Below are 19822 nucleotides of genomic sequence, written 5' to 3'. Positions count from 1 at the left end.
CAGACACTGGGTTACACTCAGAGCTGCACCCGCAGAAGGTGAGAAAAGCAGGGTGTGTTTTTTATTCTTCAGCCAGGGAAAACTGGAAAACCCCTTTAGTGGGGATGACAGTATAGACTACCGTCAGTCACATCTGGAAGAGGATTAAAAGCAATGAAACAATGTACAGAGACAGGTAAAGCAGAATTGCAGCACATATGGAGATTACGTTCCTCTGTCTAGTTCTGGCCATTTACCGGCTTCACAACCACAATGATCTAGGAGGTTGCGGAGTGCAACTCGCACAGAGTCTCCCTCTAAAATAATCCCCCGCACGGTACTGCCAAGTATGTCTCATACGTGGTCGCCCTGCCTGGTGCCCCCACTACATCTCCTCCTGCGGCCCAGGCTGCACAGTGGTAGATGTTATTCTCCTGCTTCCTCCAAGAGCACCCTATGTGTAATCTAGTGAGGTCAGCCTGCAGGACCCCCCACACAGAGGATGCCACATGATACAGGGGCAGTGTGCCTGCCACCCCCAGGCTGCTCATCCTCTCAGTACAGTCTTCATTTTCCTGCCATTTCTGAGAACACAGACTAGAAGACACGATGAGCTCCCTACATGGACCGGCCCACACAATGGCGGCATGATCACCAACAGTGGATCATACCCAAGACTGGCTGAGAACAGCTCCATCGTGAGGATTTCACACACTAATGCACAGAGGGGCGAACATTCCTATTGACAGTGATGAGAATTGGGCATCCTTTGTTCCCATGACAACCTGATCCAAGTGTTCATGCTGAGGGAAGAGTTGTGGGCTATTACATGGCTACAGTGAGTGTCACACCATGATCACCCAGCAAGACAATGTGTGGCTAAGGTCTAGTAGGGCGCGTGGACATAGTGGCGGAGGCCTGAGCCACAATATCCGCTGCTTTGTATGTGGCCTCTCAGATTCAAGCTGTTCTCACATCACATGGACGAACAATCACCTGCCGGGCCCATAAAATTACATAAAATTAGTTCTGATAAATGACAAAAAAGTGTTAATTACCGCAGCTCCTGCCCCTGGTTTTTATTTACAGGATGCAGAGGTCATCCTATGTACAGCCAATCAGTGGGCCCTATGGTCTCTGCCATTACTGATTGGCTGCAGCAACCATCATCTATACAGCCGATCGCTAGGCTCTATGGTCTCTGCCATCACTGATTGGCTGCAGCAACCATCATCTATACAGCCGATAGCTAGGCTCTATGGTCTCTGCCATCACTGATTGGCTGCAGCAGCCATCATCTATACAGCCGATCGCTAGGCTCTATGGTCTCTGCCATCACTGATTGGCTGCAGCAACCATCATCTATACAGCCGATCGCTAGGCTCTATGGTCTCTGCCATCACTGATTGGCTGCAGCAACCATCATCTATACAGCCGATCGCTAGGCTCAATGGTCTCCGCCATCACTGATTGGCTGCAGCAGTCATCATATATACTGATGATCACTGATTGGCTGCAGCAGTCATCATCTATACAGCCGATCGCTAGGCTCAATGGTCTCTGCCATCACCGATTGGCTGCAGCAGTCATCATATATACTGATGATCACTGATTGGCTGCAGCAGTCATCATCTATACAGCCGATCGCTAGGCTCAATGGTCTCTGCCATCACTGATTGGCTGTATATATGATGACTGCTGCAGCCAATCACTAGGCTCGACTGTAGTGTCATCATATCTACAGCCAATCGCTGGGTTCTATCGTCTTTGCAATCACTGATAGGCTGCAGCAGTCATCATACAGCTGATCACTGGGCTTGATGGTCTTATCTCTTCACATCTACAGCCAATCACTGGTCTCTGTCATCAGTGTTTGGCTGCAGATGTGATGACCGCTGCAGGCAATCTGTGATGACAGAGCAGTGATTTGGTAATGACTGCTGTAGCCAATCACCGGTCTCTGCCATCATGTATACAGCCAATCACTAGGCTCAACGGTCTTGTGCCATCACATCTAGAGTCAAACACCAGGTCCATGGTCTCTGCCATCACTGATTGGCTGCAGCTGTCATATCTACAGCCAATCGCTGGGTACTGGGTTCTGTGCCATCACTGATTGGCTGCAGCAGTCATCTCATGTCCAGCCAATCGCTAGGCTCGGAGTCACGTGCTGTAGTCGGGATGTCACCGCTGACAATGCCTGGTTGTGGGCAGCCCGCACACCAGGAAGGCGCTGACATGGCAGCCGTCAGTGACACTGAGCACAGGCCGCTGGCAGGTCGGCTCCGGTGCTGGCACACCGCGCCCTGCGGTGACGGCGGAGCCCCGGCCACTGCCCCTTCTCACCAGGATCCTCTTGAACAGCGCGTTCTCCTTGGGCGGCAGGCTGACGCTCGGCATTTCGCGGCCGCTCCTCACCCGTCCACACGGACTCGTACAGCACCCGCTCCTCCTGGCCTACACCGGGGACTCACGATGGGCGCCTGGGACTAGACAGCAGTTACCGGTCCGGCTGCTTCCTCTCCGCCGCCCCGGCCGTCAGGGCCCCGGCCGAGTACTTCACGTGGTAACAGAACAGACCCAACAAGAAGCAGAGGCCAAAATGGCGGAAGGAGGAGGGACGGCTTCCCGGGTCACAGGGAGATCCGCGCCTGCGCCGTGACCCGCCACTTCCGCTGCACCCAGCCACTCCCACTCTCCGGGGCGGGGGCCGCACGTGTGGTGATTGCTGGCACCGCGCTGTCCCTTCTTCCATAGGAAAATGAGCAGTGTTGCCCTTGGTCAGACTGTGGCCAGGTTCACACGACAATAAAGAATGGTGTGCGTTTCTTCCAGAAAACCTAGACGCTTATGTTCTGTCACTTACCGTCTGCCTGCAGCCCGTGCAGCAGTTATTGGGCTGTATGAGCCCACAGTGTCTTATGTCAGAGAAGTGCTGTGTGTCACACACGGCTGCGGATGGACTGCAGACTAGAAGGGTATGTGCACCCAGTAAATGCTGCAGGTTGGATGGACTGCAGACTAGAAGGGTATGTGCACCCAGTAAATGCTGCAGGTTGGATGGACTGCAGACTAGAAGGGTATGTGCACCCAGTAAATGCTGCAGGTTGGATGGACTGCAGACTAGAAGAGTATGTGCACCCAGTAAATGCTGCAGGTTGGATGGACTGCAGACTAGAAGGGTATGTGCACCCAGTAAATGCTGCAGGTTGGATGGACTGCAGACTAGAAGGGTATGTGCACCCAGTAAATGCTGCAGGTTGGATGGACTGCAGACTAGAAGAGTATGTGCACCCAGTAAATGCTGCAGGTTGGATGGACTGCAGACTAGAAGAGTATGTGCACCCAGTAAATGCTGCAGGTTGGATGGACTGCAGACTAGAAGGGTATGTGCACCCAGTAAATGCTGCAGGTTGGATGGACTGCAGACTAGAAGAGTATGTGCACCCAGTAAATGCTGCAGGTTGGATGGACTGCAGACTAGAAGGGTATGTGCACCCAGTAAATGCTGCAGGTTGGATGGACTGCAGACTAGAAGGGTATGTGCACCCAGTAAATGCTGCAGGTTGGATGGACTGCAGACTAGAAGAGTATGTGCACCCAGTAAATGCTGCAGGTTGGATGGACTGCAGACTAGAAGAGTATGTGCACCCAGTAAATGCTGCAGGTTGGATGGACTGCAGACTAGAAGGGTATGTGCACCCAGTAAATGCTGCAGGTTGGATGGACTGCAGACTAGAAGAGTATGTGCACCCAGTAAATGCTGCAGGTTGGATGGACTGCAGACTAGAAGGGTATGTGCACCCAGTAAATGCTGCAGGTTGGATGGACTGCAGACTAGAAGGGTATGTGCACCCAGTAAATGCTGCGGGTTGGATGGACTGCAGACTAGAAGGGTATGTGCACCCAGTAACTGCTGCGGGTTGGATGGACTGCAGCCTAGAAGGGTATGTGCACCCAGTAACTGCTGCAGGTTGGATGGACTGCAGACTAGAAGGGTATGTGCACCCAGTAAATGCTGCAGGATGGACGCCACATACTTTGTAGCATCCAGATGTTACAGCATAGTGATTGGGAGTTATCCCATGTCCACTATGGGTGCACCGACACCTGTGGAGACAGACATGCGATGCGTACCTCCAGACTGCAGCACGTCTACTTGTGGAGATGTGAGCTTCTGCAAGCTAAATGTCACCCGTACAATGTATAGTGAATCCGCACGGTTCCGTGATCACAGAGGAGTCGCCTGCATTCAATAGCCGGCAGCGGACGTGCTGCGTCTAAAGCGCTGCCTGTTCCTGACCCTGTGCACCTACCCGAATGGGCGATAATCCAACACAGACTAGCGCCAGCTGTGGTCTTACTGCTCACACAGACTCCCACCAAGAATAATCGGCTGCCCCGGAGAGGCACGGGTGGGGCGGTCTGTACCGGCTATTTACATGGACACTCAGATTGAGAATCTGCTAGTATGAGGTGGATACAAAGAACCCAGGTGCATAATAGATGCCATTGAGTGGGGGTACTAATTAGTACCCCAACACATGATGAGCGATTCAGACTCCATAGATACTATAGGACTCAGGAGCAAAATAGGAGTGACTCGAATCATAATATATAGAAAAAAGTACAAATTTATTTAAACAAATATTTTTTTAAAAACATAAGATATGATAAGGTTTCAGAATATGCAGTATATGGTAATGTGCACATAGCAGGCCAATAACAAAGTTTTAACAGTTATATATCAAGATATAATTATACATATAACTTCAGCCCTTTAAGAGCAACATAAATAGTGCGGCTGATACATATAAAAATAAGTGCATGTCATGCAGTAATATAGAGCCCAGCCTTAATAACCACAGCACAATATTATGTCATAGCAGTTATGTATAAAACGCTGACACGGGTTAAATTTTATGTTGTGGCTATAGTTTGTAAACAACGGCAAGAGAGGCAGGTAAATTCCAATATATAGCTGGATACAGCCCAGGTGGGCGTAAACTCAATACACGCTGTACTATGCTACAGGGCTCTATATAATAAATAGTGCGTGTAAGTTGACATATAGAGAGCGCTTACAACAATATCCACATCGCCAGTGAAATATGCTTATAGTTATGGCTGTAATATGCGAGGAGCGGCAAGAGTAACAAGTAAGATCCGGCACAAAGCCAGGTGCAGCCCAAATGGTAAAAAAAAAGACTATGCCATGCTATGAAGTGCTGCGGAGCAGATATGAGAAAATAACAAAAGGCGCATGCTGAGATAGTATCCGCAATGCTTACCACTGTGTGCACAGACCCTCTCTAGATGGTGAGAAGGCCGACGCGCGTTTCGTGTCCACGCTGAAGAAGTGTCCAGCGGTTTAGCTGTGGGTGAAACGCTGCAGATCGGGAGGGGGGAAGAGAATGGGCGGAGACTGTGCGTGTCTGTGTGTGCGGGCGGGGTCTTTGAAGGCTGCAAGGGGTCTGTGCGGGCCTGCCGGGGGTCTGTGCGGGCCTGTCGAGGGTCTGTGCGGGCCTGTCGGAGTCTGTGCGGGCCTCTCGGGGGTCTGTGCGGGCTGCCGGGGCCTGTATGGGCCTCTCGGGGGTCTTTGTGTGTGTGTGCAGGATCGTCCGATGGGACTACAAGTCCCATCGCGCTATGCCTGCTACAATGACAGTGATTGACACATTAGCCAATGATGGGACAGTAGTAGTCCCATCATCCGTCTAATGTTTTGAATATAAACAAAAAAAACATACTACATACATACATACATAGTACATAATACAACATATTACATACATGCTACATATATACATAAATACAACATACATACAACATACTACATACATACTACGTACATACTACATATATACTACATACTACATATATACTACATGCATACATACTACATACATACTACATACATACAATGTACTACATACATACTACATTCTACATACTACATACAACATACTACATGCATACATACTACGTACATACTACATATATACTACATACATACAACATACAGTGGGGCAAAAAAGTATTTAGTCAGTCAGCAATAGTGCAAGTTCCACCACTTAAAAAGATGAGAGGCGTCTGTAATTTACATCATAGGTAGACCTCAACTATGGGAGACAAACTGAGAAAAAAAAATTCAGAAAATCACATTGTCTGTTTTTTTAACAATTTATTTGCATATTATGGTGGAAAATAAGTATTTGGTCAGAAACAAAATTTCATCTCAATACTTTGTAATATATCCTTTGTTGGCAATGACAGAGGTCAAACGTTTTCTGTAAGTCTTCACAAGGTTGCCACACACTGTTGTTGGTATGTTGGCCCATTCCTCCATGCAGATCTCCTCTAGAGCAGTGATGTTTTTGGCTTTTCGCTTGGCAACACGGACTTTCAACTCCCTCCAAAGGTTTTCTATAGGGTTGAGATCTGGAGACTGGCTAGGCCACTCCAGGACCTTGAAATGCTTCTTACGAAGCCACTCCTTCGTTGCCCTGGCGGTGTGCTTTGGATCATTGTCATGTTGAAAGACCCAGCCACGTTTCATCTTCAATGCCCTTGCTGATGGAAGGAGGTTTGCACTCAAAATCTCACGATACATGGCCCCATTCATTCTTTCATGTACCCGGATCAGTCGTCCTGGCCCCTTTGCAGAGAAACAGCCCCAAAGCATGATGTTTCCACCACCATGCTTTACAGTAGGTATGGTGTTTGATGGATGCAACTCTGTATTCTTTTTCCTCCAAACACGACAAGTTGTGTTTCTACCAAACAGTTCCAGTTTGGTTTCATCAGACCATAGGACATTCTCCCAAAACTCCTCTGGATCATCCAAATGCTCTCTAGCAAACTTCAGACGGGCCCGGACATGTACTGGCTTAAGCAGTGGGACACGTCTGGCACTGCAGGATCTGAGTCCATGGTGGCGTAGTGTGTTACTTATGGTAGGCCTTGTTACATTGGTCCCAGCTCTCTGCAGTTCATTCACTAGGTCCCCCCGCGTGGTTCTGGGATTTTTTGCTCACCGTTCTTGTGATCATTCTGACCCCACAGGGTGGGATTTTGCGTGGAGCCCCAGATCGAGGGAGATTATCAGTGGTCTTGTATGTCTTCCATTTTCTAATTATTGCTCCCACTGTTGATTTCTTCACTCCAAGCTGGTTGGCTATTGCAGATTCAGTCTTCCCAGCCTGGTGCAGGGCTACAATTTTGTTTCTGGTGTCCTTTGACAGCTCTTTGGTCTTCACCATAGTGGAGTTTGGAGTCAGACTGTTTGAGGGTGTGCACAAGTGTCTTTTTATACTGATAACAAGTTTAAACAGGTGCCATTACTACAGGTAATGAGTGGAGGAAAGAGCAGACTCTTAAAGAAGAAGTTACAGGTCTGTGAGAGCCAGAAATCTTGATTGTTTGTTTCTGACCAAATACTTATTTTCCACCATGATATGCAAATAAATTGTTAAAAAAACAGACAATGTGATTTTCTGGATTTTTTTTTCTCAGTTTGTCTCCCATAGTTGAGGTCTACCTATGATGTAAATTACAGACGCCTCTCATCTTTTTAAGTGGTGGAACTTGCACTATTGCTGACTGACTAAATACTTTTTTGCCCCACTGTACATACTACATACATACGATATACTACATACATAATACGTACAGTACAGACGAAAAGTTTGGACACACCTCATTTAAAGATTTTTCTGTATTTTCATGACTGAAAATTGTAAATTCACACTGAAGGCATCAAAACTATTAATTAACACATGGGGAATTACATACCGTATTTTCCGGCGTATAAGACGATTGGGCGTATAAGACGACCCCCCAACTTTTCCAGTTAAAATATAAAATCTTCTTAAAAGTCGGGGGTGGTCTTATACGCTGTATGTCGTCTTATAGGGCCGGTGACTAATGTGCCTTTTTGGGGGGGGAGTGGTCCCGATGACGGAGGGGGCGTCTCACAGGAAAGTGTGAGTGGAGTATGCCCCATTACCTCACATTGTATCTGCAGCCAGCGTCAGCGTCGGGTGCTTGGGAGCGGCGGCGGCTGCTCCTCTTTGTGCCGCGTGGGTGTGCCTCTTTGTGCTGCGTCGTCTCGGGAGACAAGATCTAAATCTGAGCATGCGCCGCCCCCAGCGGCCATTTTCCCGGAGGCCACCGCATCGCAGCAATGGAGCTGCCGGCGTCTCCGGGCTTTCAGGAGATGCGGGAGGAGCCCCGACTGACTCTGCGGGAAGATACGCCGCCGCTGCCGCCCCACAGCACAGAGCCCCGAAGCTGTACCAAGAGGAACCGCTGCCCCACTGCACCCACGCGGCACAAAGAGGAGCAGCCGCCGCCGCTCCCCAGCACCCCACGCTGACGCTGGCTGCAGCTACAATGTGAGGTAATGGGGAATACTCCACTCACACTTTCCTGTGAGACGCCCCCTCCATCATCGGGACCACTCCCCCCCACCCACCCACCATATACACCCGGCGTACAAGACGATTCCCGGCGTATAAGACGACCCCCGACTTTTAAGATTTTCAGGGGTTAAAAAGTCGTCTTATACGCCGGAAAATACGGTACTTAACAAAAAAGTGAGAAACAACTTAAAGGGACACTGTCACCTGAATTTGGAGGGAACAATCTTCAGCCATGGAGGCGGGGTTTTTGATTCACCCTTTCCTTACCCGCTGGCTGCATGCTGGCTGCAATATTGGATTGAAGTTCATTCTCTGTCCTCCATAGTACACGCCTGTGCAAGGCAAGATTGCCTTGTGCAGGCATGTACTACGGAGGACAGAGAATGAACTTCAATATTGCAGCCAGCGGGTAAGGAAAGGGTGAATCAAAAACCCCAAAACCCAGCCTCCATGGCTGAAGATTGTTCCCTCCAAATTCAGGTGACAGTGTCTGATATTCTAGGTTCCTTAAAGTAGCAACCTTTTGCTTTGATGACTGCTTTGCACACTCTTGGCATTCTCTTGATAAGCTTCAAGAGGTAGTCACCGGAAATGGTCTTCCAACAATCTTGAAGGAGTTCCCAGAGATGCTTAGCACTTGTTGGCCCTTTTACCTTCACTCTGCGGTCCATCTCATCTCACTGTGGAGACCAGGTCATCTGACGTAGCACCCCATCACTCATCTTCTTGGTCAAATAGCCCTTACACAGCCTGGAGGTCTGTTTGGGATCATTGTCCTGTTGACAAATAAATGATGGTCCAACTAAATGCAAACTTGATGGAATAGCATGCCGCTGCAAGATGCTGTCATAGCCATGCTGGTTCAGTATGCCTTCAATTTTGAATAAATCCCCAACAGTGTCACCAGCAAAGCACCCCCACACCCTCACACCTCCTCCACCATGCTTCACGGTGGGAACCAGGCATGTAGAGTCCATCCGTTCACCTTTTCTGTGTCGCATAAAGACACGGTGGTTGGAACCAAAGATCTCAAATTTGGACCCATCAGACCAAAGCACAGATTTCCACTGGTCTAATGTCCATTCCTTGTGTTCTTTAGCCCAAACAAGTCTCTTCTGCTTGTTGCCTGTCCTTAGCAGTGGTTTCCTAGCAGCTATTTTACCATAAAGGCCTGCTGCCAAAGTCTCCTATTAACAGTTGTTGAAGAGATGTGTCTGCTGCTAGAACTCTGTGTGGCATTGACCTGGTCTCTAATCTAAGCTGCTGTTTACCTGCGATTTCTGAGGCTGGTGACTCGGATAAACTTATCCTCAGAAGCAGAGGTGACTCTTGGTCTTCCTTTCCTGGGGCGGTCCTCATGTGAGCCAGTTTCTTTGTAGCGCTTGATGGTTTTTGCAACTGCACTTGGGGACACTTTCAAAGTTTTCCCAATTTTTCTGACTGACTGACCTTAAAGGGCCACTGTCACCCCCCTGCAGCCGTTATAAACTAAAAGAGCCACCTTGTGCAGCAGTAATGCTGCATTCCAACAAGGTGGCTCTTTTAGTTTTGTGTTCAGGTATTATTAAAATAAAGCGTTTTGAAACTCTGCAGAAATACCTCTCTTTGTCCACGGAGGCGGGTCTGAAGCCTCCTCTGTGAAGTGCCCAACAGCCGTCACTCACATCTTCTGGGGCGATGGTCGCCGCCCCCTGCGCGCTGTTTTCTTTTCAAATCCAACTCTCACCCACGTCCCCCGCCCCCGCCTTCCAGCCAGCTAGCAGGCAAGTTTCGTAGGTTGTTTCTTTCCCGGCGATTGCTATGAGCAGAAGGAGGAGGCGGCAGGATGAGCTCAGCTGAATAGCCAGAGGCTGGAAGGCGGGGGACGTGGGTGAGAGTCTGAGACATGCAGTGCGCATTCCCAGGAATCCTAGCCCCGCACTGTGCATAATGCATAACACATTGCGGGGCAGGGATTCCCGAGGTGGGTGACCGCACTGCCAGCACAGGCGCAGTCTGCAAGCCTGGCTGTGACGTCAGACAGCCAGAGCTTACTGCGCCTGCCCCACAAATATATACACAGCGCCGGCGTTGGATTTGAAAAGAAAACAGCGCGCAGGGGGCGGCGACCATCGCCCCAGAAGATGTGAGTGACAGCTGTTGGGCACTTCACAGAGGAGGCTTCAGACCCGCCTCCGTGGACAAAGACAGGTATTTCTGCAGAGTTTCAAAACGCTTTATTTTAATAATACCTGAACACAAAACTAAAAGAGCCACCTTGTTGGAATGCAGCATTACTGCTGCACAAGGTGGCTCTTTTAGTTTATAACGGCTGCAGGGGGGTGACAGTGGCCCTTTAATTTCTTAAAGTAATGATGGCCACTCGTTTTTCTTTACTTAGCTGCTTTTTTCTTGCCATAATACAATTTCCAACAGTCTATTCAGTAGGAATATCAGCTGTGTATCCACCAGACTTCTGCTCAACACAACTGATGGTCCCAACCCCATTTATAAGGCAAGAAATCCCACTTATTAAACCTGACAGGGCACACCTGTGAAGTGAAAACCATTTCCGGTGATTACCTCTGGAAGCTCATCAAGAGAATGCCAAGAGTGTGCAAAGCAGTCATCAAAGCAAAAGGTGGCTACTTTGAAGAACCTAGAATATAAGACATAATTTCAGTTGTTTCACACTTTTTATTAAGTATATAATTCCACATGTGTTAATTCATAGTTTTGATGCCTTCAGTGTGAATTTACATTTTTCATAGTCATGAAAATACAGAAAAATCTTTAAATGAGAAGGTGTGTCCAAACTTTTGGTCTGTACTGTACATACATTCTACATACATACTACATACATACATACAACATACATACTACATACATACTACATACAACGCTCATTAAGAAACATCGGTCTTTCTATTATATATCTATGGCTATATCGATCTATAGATATATTTATAGATAGATATATCTATAGATACATAGATGTATCTATCCATATATCTATCTGGCTACTTTCACACATCAGGTTTTTGCCGTCAGGCACAATCCGGCGAGTTTTGAAAAAAACGGATCCATTTTTTTCCGCCGGATCGTTTTTTTCTAATAGAGTTGTATTAGCGCCTGATGGCCACACATTTCATCCGTTTTTTGCCGGATCCTTCAGAAAAGCTGTTTCCGGCGGACAGAGAAAACGTTCAGAAGAACGGTTTTTCTGCCGGCAAAAAAACGAACAGCGACGGATCCAGCGAAAAATGTATGAAACTGAGATGTGAGATGAAGAATCCGGCCTCCAAATCCGTTTTTTCATGCATTTTTTCCATTGAAATCATGCACATCTTTCATTCTCTCTAAAAAAAAAAAAAAAAGGATCAGTTGCATCAGTTTTTAAATATTTGCAATGGATCAGTTTTTTCAAAAATTCGCCGGATCCTGCCTGATGGATAGATGTAGATGGATATATGGATAGTTAGGCTACTTTCACACATCCGTTTGTTTCCGTCAGGCAGGATCCGGTGCATTTGTGGAAAAACGCATCCGTTGCAAATAGTGAAAAACTGATGCAACTGATCCATTTTTTAGAGAGAGAACGGAAAATGGGCATGATTTCAATGGAAAAAATTCATGAAAAACCAGATTCATCATTTCACATCTGTTTCATACATTTTTTTTGCCAGATCCGTCGCTGTGCGTTTTTTCACCGGACAGAAAAAACTTTCCTCTGTATGTTATCTCCGTCCGCCGGAAACAGTTTTTTTTACGGATCCGGCAAAAAACGAATGAAACATGTGGCGCAATCCGGTCGCTAATACAACTCTGAGAAAAAAACAGATCCGGCGGAAAAAAAACCCAGATCCCATTCCTTCTATCTATCTATCTATCTATCTATCTATCTATCTATCTATCTATCTATCTATCTATCTATCTATCTATGTGTGTAATGGAGTGTGGGTTGGACAAATGTAAAAGAGGAGGTTGCACAAGGCATGACATCACAAATCTTTTTTTTGCTCAATAATACATCTTTATTTAGCTTTCAAAAACGCATACAAAACCGCATCAAAAACCGCGCAAAAAAAGCGTGAAAACCACGCAAAAACCGCATCTGCCAAGGCCTGTGGATTTAGTGCAGAAAAATCCGCAGGCAAATCTGCAACGTGTTCACATACCCTTAGAGCCCACATGTTTGGCATTTCTGTAGTGATGAGAGCCCGTCTAATTTACAGGTGCGTGTCTCCAGAAGAATGAGCTGGGTATAATGTACTTGTGACTGCAACGAAGCGGTCACTACAGCGTACTGGTCACTACAACGGCTGTTTGCAATTTTCACTCAGCAACATCCACTGCTGCCTGTTTCTGGAAAACACCCATGGAGTCAAAATAAATTGCCAAAGGGTTATAATTTCCAAAATGGGGTCACTTGAGGGTGCGTTCTGCTTTTCTAGCATTTAGGGGCTCTTTATATGGAATCCACAAACTAATCTAGGAAAATCTGCACTCCAGGAGGCAAATAGCGCTCCGTCCCTCCCAAGTCACTCCGTATGACTAAGTAGTACTGTAAAGCCACATATGGGGTAGTTCTACATTCAGTAGAAACTGTGGGGCAAATTCTGTTGCAATTTTTACCCATTTCCCAGCGTGAAAATGTAAGGCCGGAGTCGCACTACAGCGAGATACGGCAGAGTCTCGAGGGTTAAAAACAAGCTCTGGCACCAGCACTCCAGAGTGGAGCGTGCGGCTCCATGTATGGCTATGCGGCTGCACGCTCCGCTCCGGAGTGCCGGTGCCAGATCTTGGTTTTAACCTGCGAGACTCGGCCGTATCTCGCTGTGTGTGATCCCGGCCTAAAACTTGGGTCTAACACACAATCTTAGTGGTAAAACTGTAAATTATTTTTTTTTCACTGCCCAATAGTATAAAAGTTTGTGACACATTTGTGCTGTCAATATAATCACTGCACCATTAGATGAATTAATTGAGTGGTTCAATTGGTAAAATGGGGTCACTTATGGGGAATTCTGCTGTTCTGGCGCCTCAGGGGCTCTGCAAATGTATCATGGCACCCTCAAACAAGTGCAGCAAAATAACTGTAATATGTCACTACTTCCCTTCTGAGCTTTGCACTGTGCCTCAAAAGTAGTTTTCGACCACATATGGGGTATCGGTGAACTCAAGAGAAATTGCACAACAAACTTTGGGGTCCATATTCTCCTTTTGCCCTTGTGAAATTACAAAATTTGTAGCTGAAAAAAATTTTTGTGGGAAAAAAGTGATTGTTTTTTTAAATTTTCATGGCTTAAGGCAGGCATGTCAAACTCAGGGTACCCCGAGGGCCACATGAGTAACAAGAGGTTGTTGCGAGGGCCGCACACAGCAGCTAATGTCACACACGTATTTTAACAGCAGTCATGAAAACAAGATATGAAGTAGTAATATGTAAGGGTACCGTTACACTAAACGATTTACCAACGATCACGACCAGCGATACGACCTGGCCGTGATCGTTGGTAAGTCGTTGTGTGGTCGCTGGGGAGCTGTCACACAGACAGCTCTCTCCAGCGACCAACGATGCCGAAGTCCCCGGGTAACCAGAGTAAACATCGGGTTACTAGCATGTTATTACTAGCATGTTAATGCCAGCCAGATGTAGGCTGAAGGGTGAGTAGAGGTGGACGGAGTTGACCTAGTACTAGGTCATATGCAGGGATATGGGCCAATGAATGAAGAGCCGGAAGTGCTGATCGTGAAATTTTGAGCATCTGCGGCCCGCACAAAAGTCTCAAACTTTGTGTTTAGAGACAAAGTTTGAGACTTTTGTGAGGGTCACAGATATGCCTGTGAAGGGCTGCATGCGGCCCTCGGGACGCGTGTTTGACATGCCTGGCTTAAGGTACCGTCACATTTAGCGACGCTGCAGCGATCTAGACAACGATGCCGATCGCTGCAGCGTCGCTGGAGAGCTGTCACACAGACAGCTCTCCAGCGACCAACGATGCCGAAGTCCCCTGGTAACCAGAGTAAACACCGGGTTACTAAGCTCAGAGCCGCGCTTAGTAACCCGATGTTTACCCTGGTTACCAGTGTAAATGTAAAAAAAAAAAAACACTACATACTTACATTCCGGTGTCTGTCCCCCGACGCTCTGCTTCCTGCACTGACTGTGAGCGCCGGCCGGCCGTAAAGCAGAGCGGTGACGTCACCGCTGTGCTTTACGGCCGGCCGGCGCTGACAGTGCAGGGAAGCAGAGCGCCGGGGGACAGACACACACGCCGATTCAGCGATGTCTGCGGGAGAGCCAGCGACGAAATAAAGTTCTGGCCTTTCTGCTCCGACCAACGATGTCACAGCAGGATCCAGATCGCTGCTGCCTGTCAAACACAACGATATCGCTATCCAGGACGCTGCAACGTCACGGATCGCTAGCGATATCGTTGTTAAATTGTTCAGTGTGATGGTACCTTTGGCGTTATAAACTGTGAAGCACCTGGGGGTTCAAGGTGCTCAATACACATCTAGATAAGGTCCCAAAGGGGTCTGGTTTCCAAAATGATGTCATTTGTGTGTGGGGGGGGGGTTTCCACTGTTTAGGTACATCAGGGGTACCATGACCCACTGGGAGAGCCCCTGAGATGTCAGAACAGTAGAACCCCCCATAAGTGACCCCATTTTGCAAACTACACCTCTAGGGGTACAGTGATAATATTGACACCAGAAGTGTGTCACAGAATTTTATACAATTGGGTGGTGCAGAAAAAATAATTACATTTTTACCACAAAAAAATTGTTTTAGCCGTTTTAACATTTTTACAAGGGGTTGTTACGGAACTGCACCACAGAACTAGGATAGGAGGAAAACTGATCCTGCACGGAGACTAGGCTGATACCCTACGATGGAGTGGGTGACCCATTCCTTGCAAATAGACCAACCAACGAGCCTAGGTTAATCTCAAGCGAAGACCTAGGGGGAAGGTGGTCCCTAAAAGATCTAAGGACTGGGTATAAAAACAGGTCACTCCCTAATAGAAAATACAGAGAAGGCTGCAGAAATCAACTGAAAACAGAAACTAAGGATAGCAGAACCGGAGATCCCAGACCTGCACAATAGCAAACACAGAAAGCTATCAAAACACCTAGCCAGAACTCTAGTGGATTAATACTGTTGTCCAGCAAGGACTGGGAGGCAGGTGCTGTGTAATAAAGGGTGTACAATCACCTGACCTAAGACAACCCAGCACCAGGGGAAAAAGACCAGCAGCCAGAAAACCACAACAAGATGGTGGATGGTCAAAAACAAAACAGATTCTAACAGGGATAATGGTTAAAAATGGCATCAAAATTTGTCACAATTTCTGCTGAACATAGCAATACCCCATATATGTATGTCCAGTACTGCTTATCTACACGGCGGGACTTGGGAGGGATGAAGCGCTATTTAACTCATGGAGAACAAATTATTGTAGAATAGTTTGCGGACTTCACATACCAAGCCCCTAACTGCCAGAAGAGCAGAATCCTCCCCCAAGTGACCCCATTTTGGAAATTACACCCCTCTGCCCTCCTGGGAATTTATCTGCAGGTGTAGTGACGATTTTGACTCTATGAGTGTTTTCCAGAAAAAAAGCAGCGGTGGATGTTGTTGAGTGAAAATTGTAAATATTCGATTGTAGTGCCCAGTACGCTGTAGTGCCCATACATTGTGCCCAGCTCATGCTTCTGGAGACACACACCTGTAAATTAGGCGAGCGCTCATCACTACCGAAATGCCAAAAATGTGGATGCTGAATGTGGTTTAACACACACTGCGGGGCTCAGAAGGGAGGTGGGCATTTGGTAGTGCAAAATTTATTTATTTTGGGGGGCGAGGAGCCATAGTGCTTTTCCAGAGCCTTTGTGCTACCAAAAACGTGTAAGCCCCCTATATTTCGGTTAACAGATGACAATTCTGAGTGGGAATTTTTTGTGGATTGAGTTGAAGCTTTTATTCTGAACATTTTACATAACATTTAGGAACACATTTTTCCGGAGCTCTGCGCTGAGCACTTGTACTTTTTTTGTTATATTTGCTTATTTTCTTTTTTACATAAAAATGTGTATTTATTAGTGGAATTTTTTATCATTATTATTTTGTAATTTTTTTTTACTTTTTTCTCTTAATTTTTTTACCTAGTCCTTTTATGGGACTTTCACTTTTTTTTTAACTTTGATAGAAGGTATAATGCATTGCAATGCACTAGCATTGCAGTGCATTATACCTATACTGAAAGTTTCTGACAGCATGCTGTGAGCATGTTCTCACCATGGCAACGATTGGACCCCCGCGATGACGCCACGGAGGCACCGATCTGAAGTCAGATGGAACTCCCGTCCCTCTGCCTCCCTCCTGAATGTTGCGATCGTGCTCAATTGCAGTATTTAGGGGGTTAACAGCCAGGGGTGGCACTGACACCGGTCCTGGCTGTTAACCCCTTTACCCCCAAGGGTGGTTTGCACGTTAATGACCAGGCCAATTTTTACAATTCTGGCCACTGTCCCTTTATGAGGTTATAACTCTGGAATACTTCAATGGATCCCAGTGATTCTGACAATGTTTTCTCGAGACATATTGTACTTCATGATAGTGGTAAAATTTATTTGATATTACCTGCTTTTATTTGTGAAAAAAAACGGAAATTTGACAAAAATTTAGAAAATTTAGCAATTTTCCAACTTTGAATTTTTATGCAATTAAATCACAGAGATATGTCACACAAAATACTTAATAAGTAACATTTCCCACTTGTGTACTTTACATCAGCACAATTTTGGAACCAACATTTTTTTTTTGTTAGCTAGATATAAGGGTTAAAAGTTGACCAGCAATTTCTCATTTTTACAACACCATTTTTTTTTTAGGGACCACATCTCATTTAAAGCAATTTTTAGGGGTCTATATGATAGAAAATACCAAAGTGTGACACCATTCTGAAAACTGCACCCCTCAAGGTGCTCAAAACCACATTCAAAAAGTTTATTAACCCTTCAGGTGTTTCACAGGAATTTTTGGAATGTTTAAATAAAAATGAACATTTAACTTTTTTTCACAAAAAATTTACTTCAGCTCTAATTTGTTTTATTTTACCAAGGGTAACAGGAGAAAATGGACCACAAAAGTTGTTGTACAATTTGTCCTGAGTACGCCGATACCCCATATGTGGGGGTAAACCACTGTTTGGGCGCATGACAGAGCTCGGAAGCGAAGGAGCACCATTTGACTTTTCAATGCAAAATTGACTGGAATTGAGATGGGACGCCATGTTGCGTTTGGAGAGCCACTGATGTGCCTAAACATTGGAACCCCCCACAAGTGACACCATTTTGGAAAGTAGACCCCCTAAGGAACTTATCTAGAGGTGTGGTGAGCACTTTGATCCACCAAGTGCTTCACAGAAGTTTATAATGCAGAACTGTAAAAATAAAAAATAATATTTTTTCACAAATTATCTTTTCGCCCCCAATTTTTTTATTTTCCCAAGGGTAAGAGAAGAAATTGGACCCCAAAAGTTGTTGTACAATTTGTCCTGAGTACGCTGATACCCCATATGTGGGGGTAAACCACTGTTTGGGTGCATGGTAGAGCTCGGAAGGGAAGGAGCGCCGTTTGACTTTTCAATGCAAAATTGACAGGAATTGAGATGGGACGCCATGTTGCGTTTGGAGAGCCACTGATGTGCCTAAACATTGAAACCCCCCACAAGTGACACCATTTTGGAAAGTAGACCCCCTAAGGAACTTATCTAGAGGTGTGGTGAGCACTTTGATCCACCAAGTGCTTCACAGAAGTTTATAATGCAGAACCGTAAAAATAAAAAAATCATTTTTTCACAAAAATTATCTTTTCGCCCCCAGTTTTGTATTTTCCCGAGGGTAACAGGAGAAATTGGACCCCAAAGTTGTTGTCCAATTTTTCCTGAGTATGTTGATACCCCATATGTGGGAGGGAACCACTGTTTGGGCGCATGGAAGGGCTCGGAAGGGAAGGAGCGCCATTTGGAATGCAGACTTAGATGTAATGGTCTGCAGGCGTCACATTGCGTTTGCAGAGCCCCTAATGTACCTAAACAGTAGAAACTGTTGTGAGTTCTGTTTTTGGGCTCCCTCTGGTGGTTACTGATGGTACTGGGTGACTTGTCTTTCCTGGGTCTCTGGGTTCCACCTGTTCCATCAGGATATGGGAGTTTCCTATTTAACCTGGCTTTGCTGGCATTAACTCGCCGGTTATCAATGTATCCAGTGTGTCTTGTTACCTCTGCTCCCTGCTCCTAGAACCTTCTGGTCAAGCTAAGTTTGGATTTTCCTGTTTTGGTGTTTTGCTTTATTTGGTTTTTAGTCCAGCCTGCAGATATGTGATTCTTTGCTGTTGGTTGCTCTAGTGGGCTGAAATTGCTCCTCATGTACCATGAGTTGGCACATGAGTTCAAGTAATTTCAGGATGGTTTTTTGAAGGGTTTTTCGCTGACCGCGCAGTTCACTTTTGTATCCTCTGCTATCTAGCTTTAGCGGGCCTCATTTTGCTGAAACTGTTTTCATACTGCGTATGTGCTTTCCTCTCATTTCACCTTCATTATATGTGGGGGGCTGCTATTTCTGAGGGGTATTTCTCTGGAGGCAAGAGAGGTCTGTGTTTCTTCTAATAGGGGAAGTTAGATCTTCGGCTGGAGCGAGACGTCTAGGATCATCGTAGGCACGTTCCCCGGCTACTTTTATTTGTGTGTTAGGTTCAGGGTCGCGGTCAGCTCAGGTTCCATCGCCCTAGAGCTTGTTTGTATCTGTGCTTGTCCTTTAGTGATCCCCTGCCATTGGGATCATGACAGTATAACCGGCCCACAAAGTGTTAATTGTATTGGCTGAAGTAGGAGGATAAGTAGTCTGAGGAGGTTTTTTTTTTTTTTTTCTCTTTCCCTCAGAGTTTGCTGCCTAGCCTTATTGCAGCCTGGCTACTTCCTCCTCCTCTTAATCTTTGAATGGCTCTGATCCCAGCTGTTTATCATGGACGTCCAGAGTTTGGCTTCCAGCCTGAATAATCTTGCCGCTAAGGTTCAAAATATACAGGATTTTGTTGTACATGCTCCTATGTCTGAACCTAGAATTCCTGTCCCAGAGTTTTTTTCTGGAGATAGATCTCGTTTTCTGAATTTTAGGAACAATTGCAAGTTGTTTCTTTCTTTGAAATCTCGCTCCTCTGGAGACCCTGCTCAGCAAGTCAGGATTATTATATCTTTCCTGCGGGGTGACCCTCAGGATTGGGCATTTGCATTGGCACCAGGGGACCCTGCGTTGCTTAATGCGGATGCGTTTTTTCTGGCATTGGGTTTGCTCTATGAGGAACCTAACCAAGAGATTCAGGCTGAAAAAGCTTTGTTGGCCCTCTCTCAGGGGCAAGATGAAGCAGAAAT

At 46.3% G+C, this 19822-nt stretch overlaps 1 protein-coding gene across 1 annotated transcript in view; it reads right to left on the bottom strand.

Annotated features, from left to right (window-relative positions):
* NAA15 (N-alpha-acetyltransferase 15, NatA auxiliary subunit) overlaps positions 1-2632 on the bottom strand; it is an 89045-nt gene extending 86413 nt beyond the window's left edge. Inside the window, exon 1 of the mRNA XM_069743965.1 lies at positions 2326-2632. Coding sequence (XP_069600066.1) covers positions 2326-2379 — 54 coding nt within the window. The 5' untranslated portion in view covers positions 2380-2632. The remainder of the gene's footprint in view (positions 1-2325) is intronic.
* Between the last annotated feature and the right edge of the window lie 17190 nt (positions 2633-19822).

The sequence above is a fragment of the Ranitomeya imitator genome, chromosome 1 (genome assembly GCF_032444005.1).
Source record: "Ranitomeya imitator isolate aRanImi1 chromosome 1, aRanImi1.pri, whole genome shotgun sequence".
Classification (NCBI taxonomy): Eukaryota; Metazoa; Chordata; class Amphibia; order Anura; family Dendrobatidae; genus Ranitomeya; species Ranitomeya imitator.
Note: the sequence above shows the minus strand (reverse complement) of the source record. Positions and strands in the feature narration are given on the sequence as shown.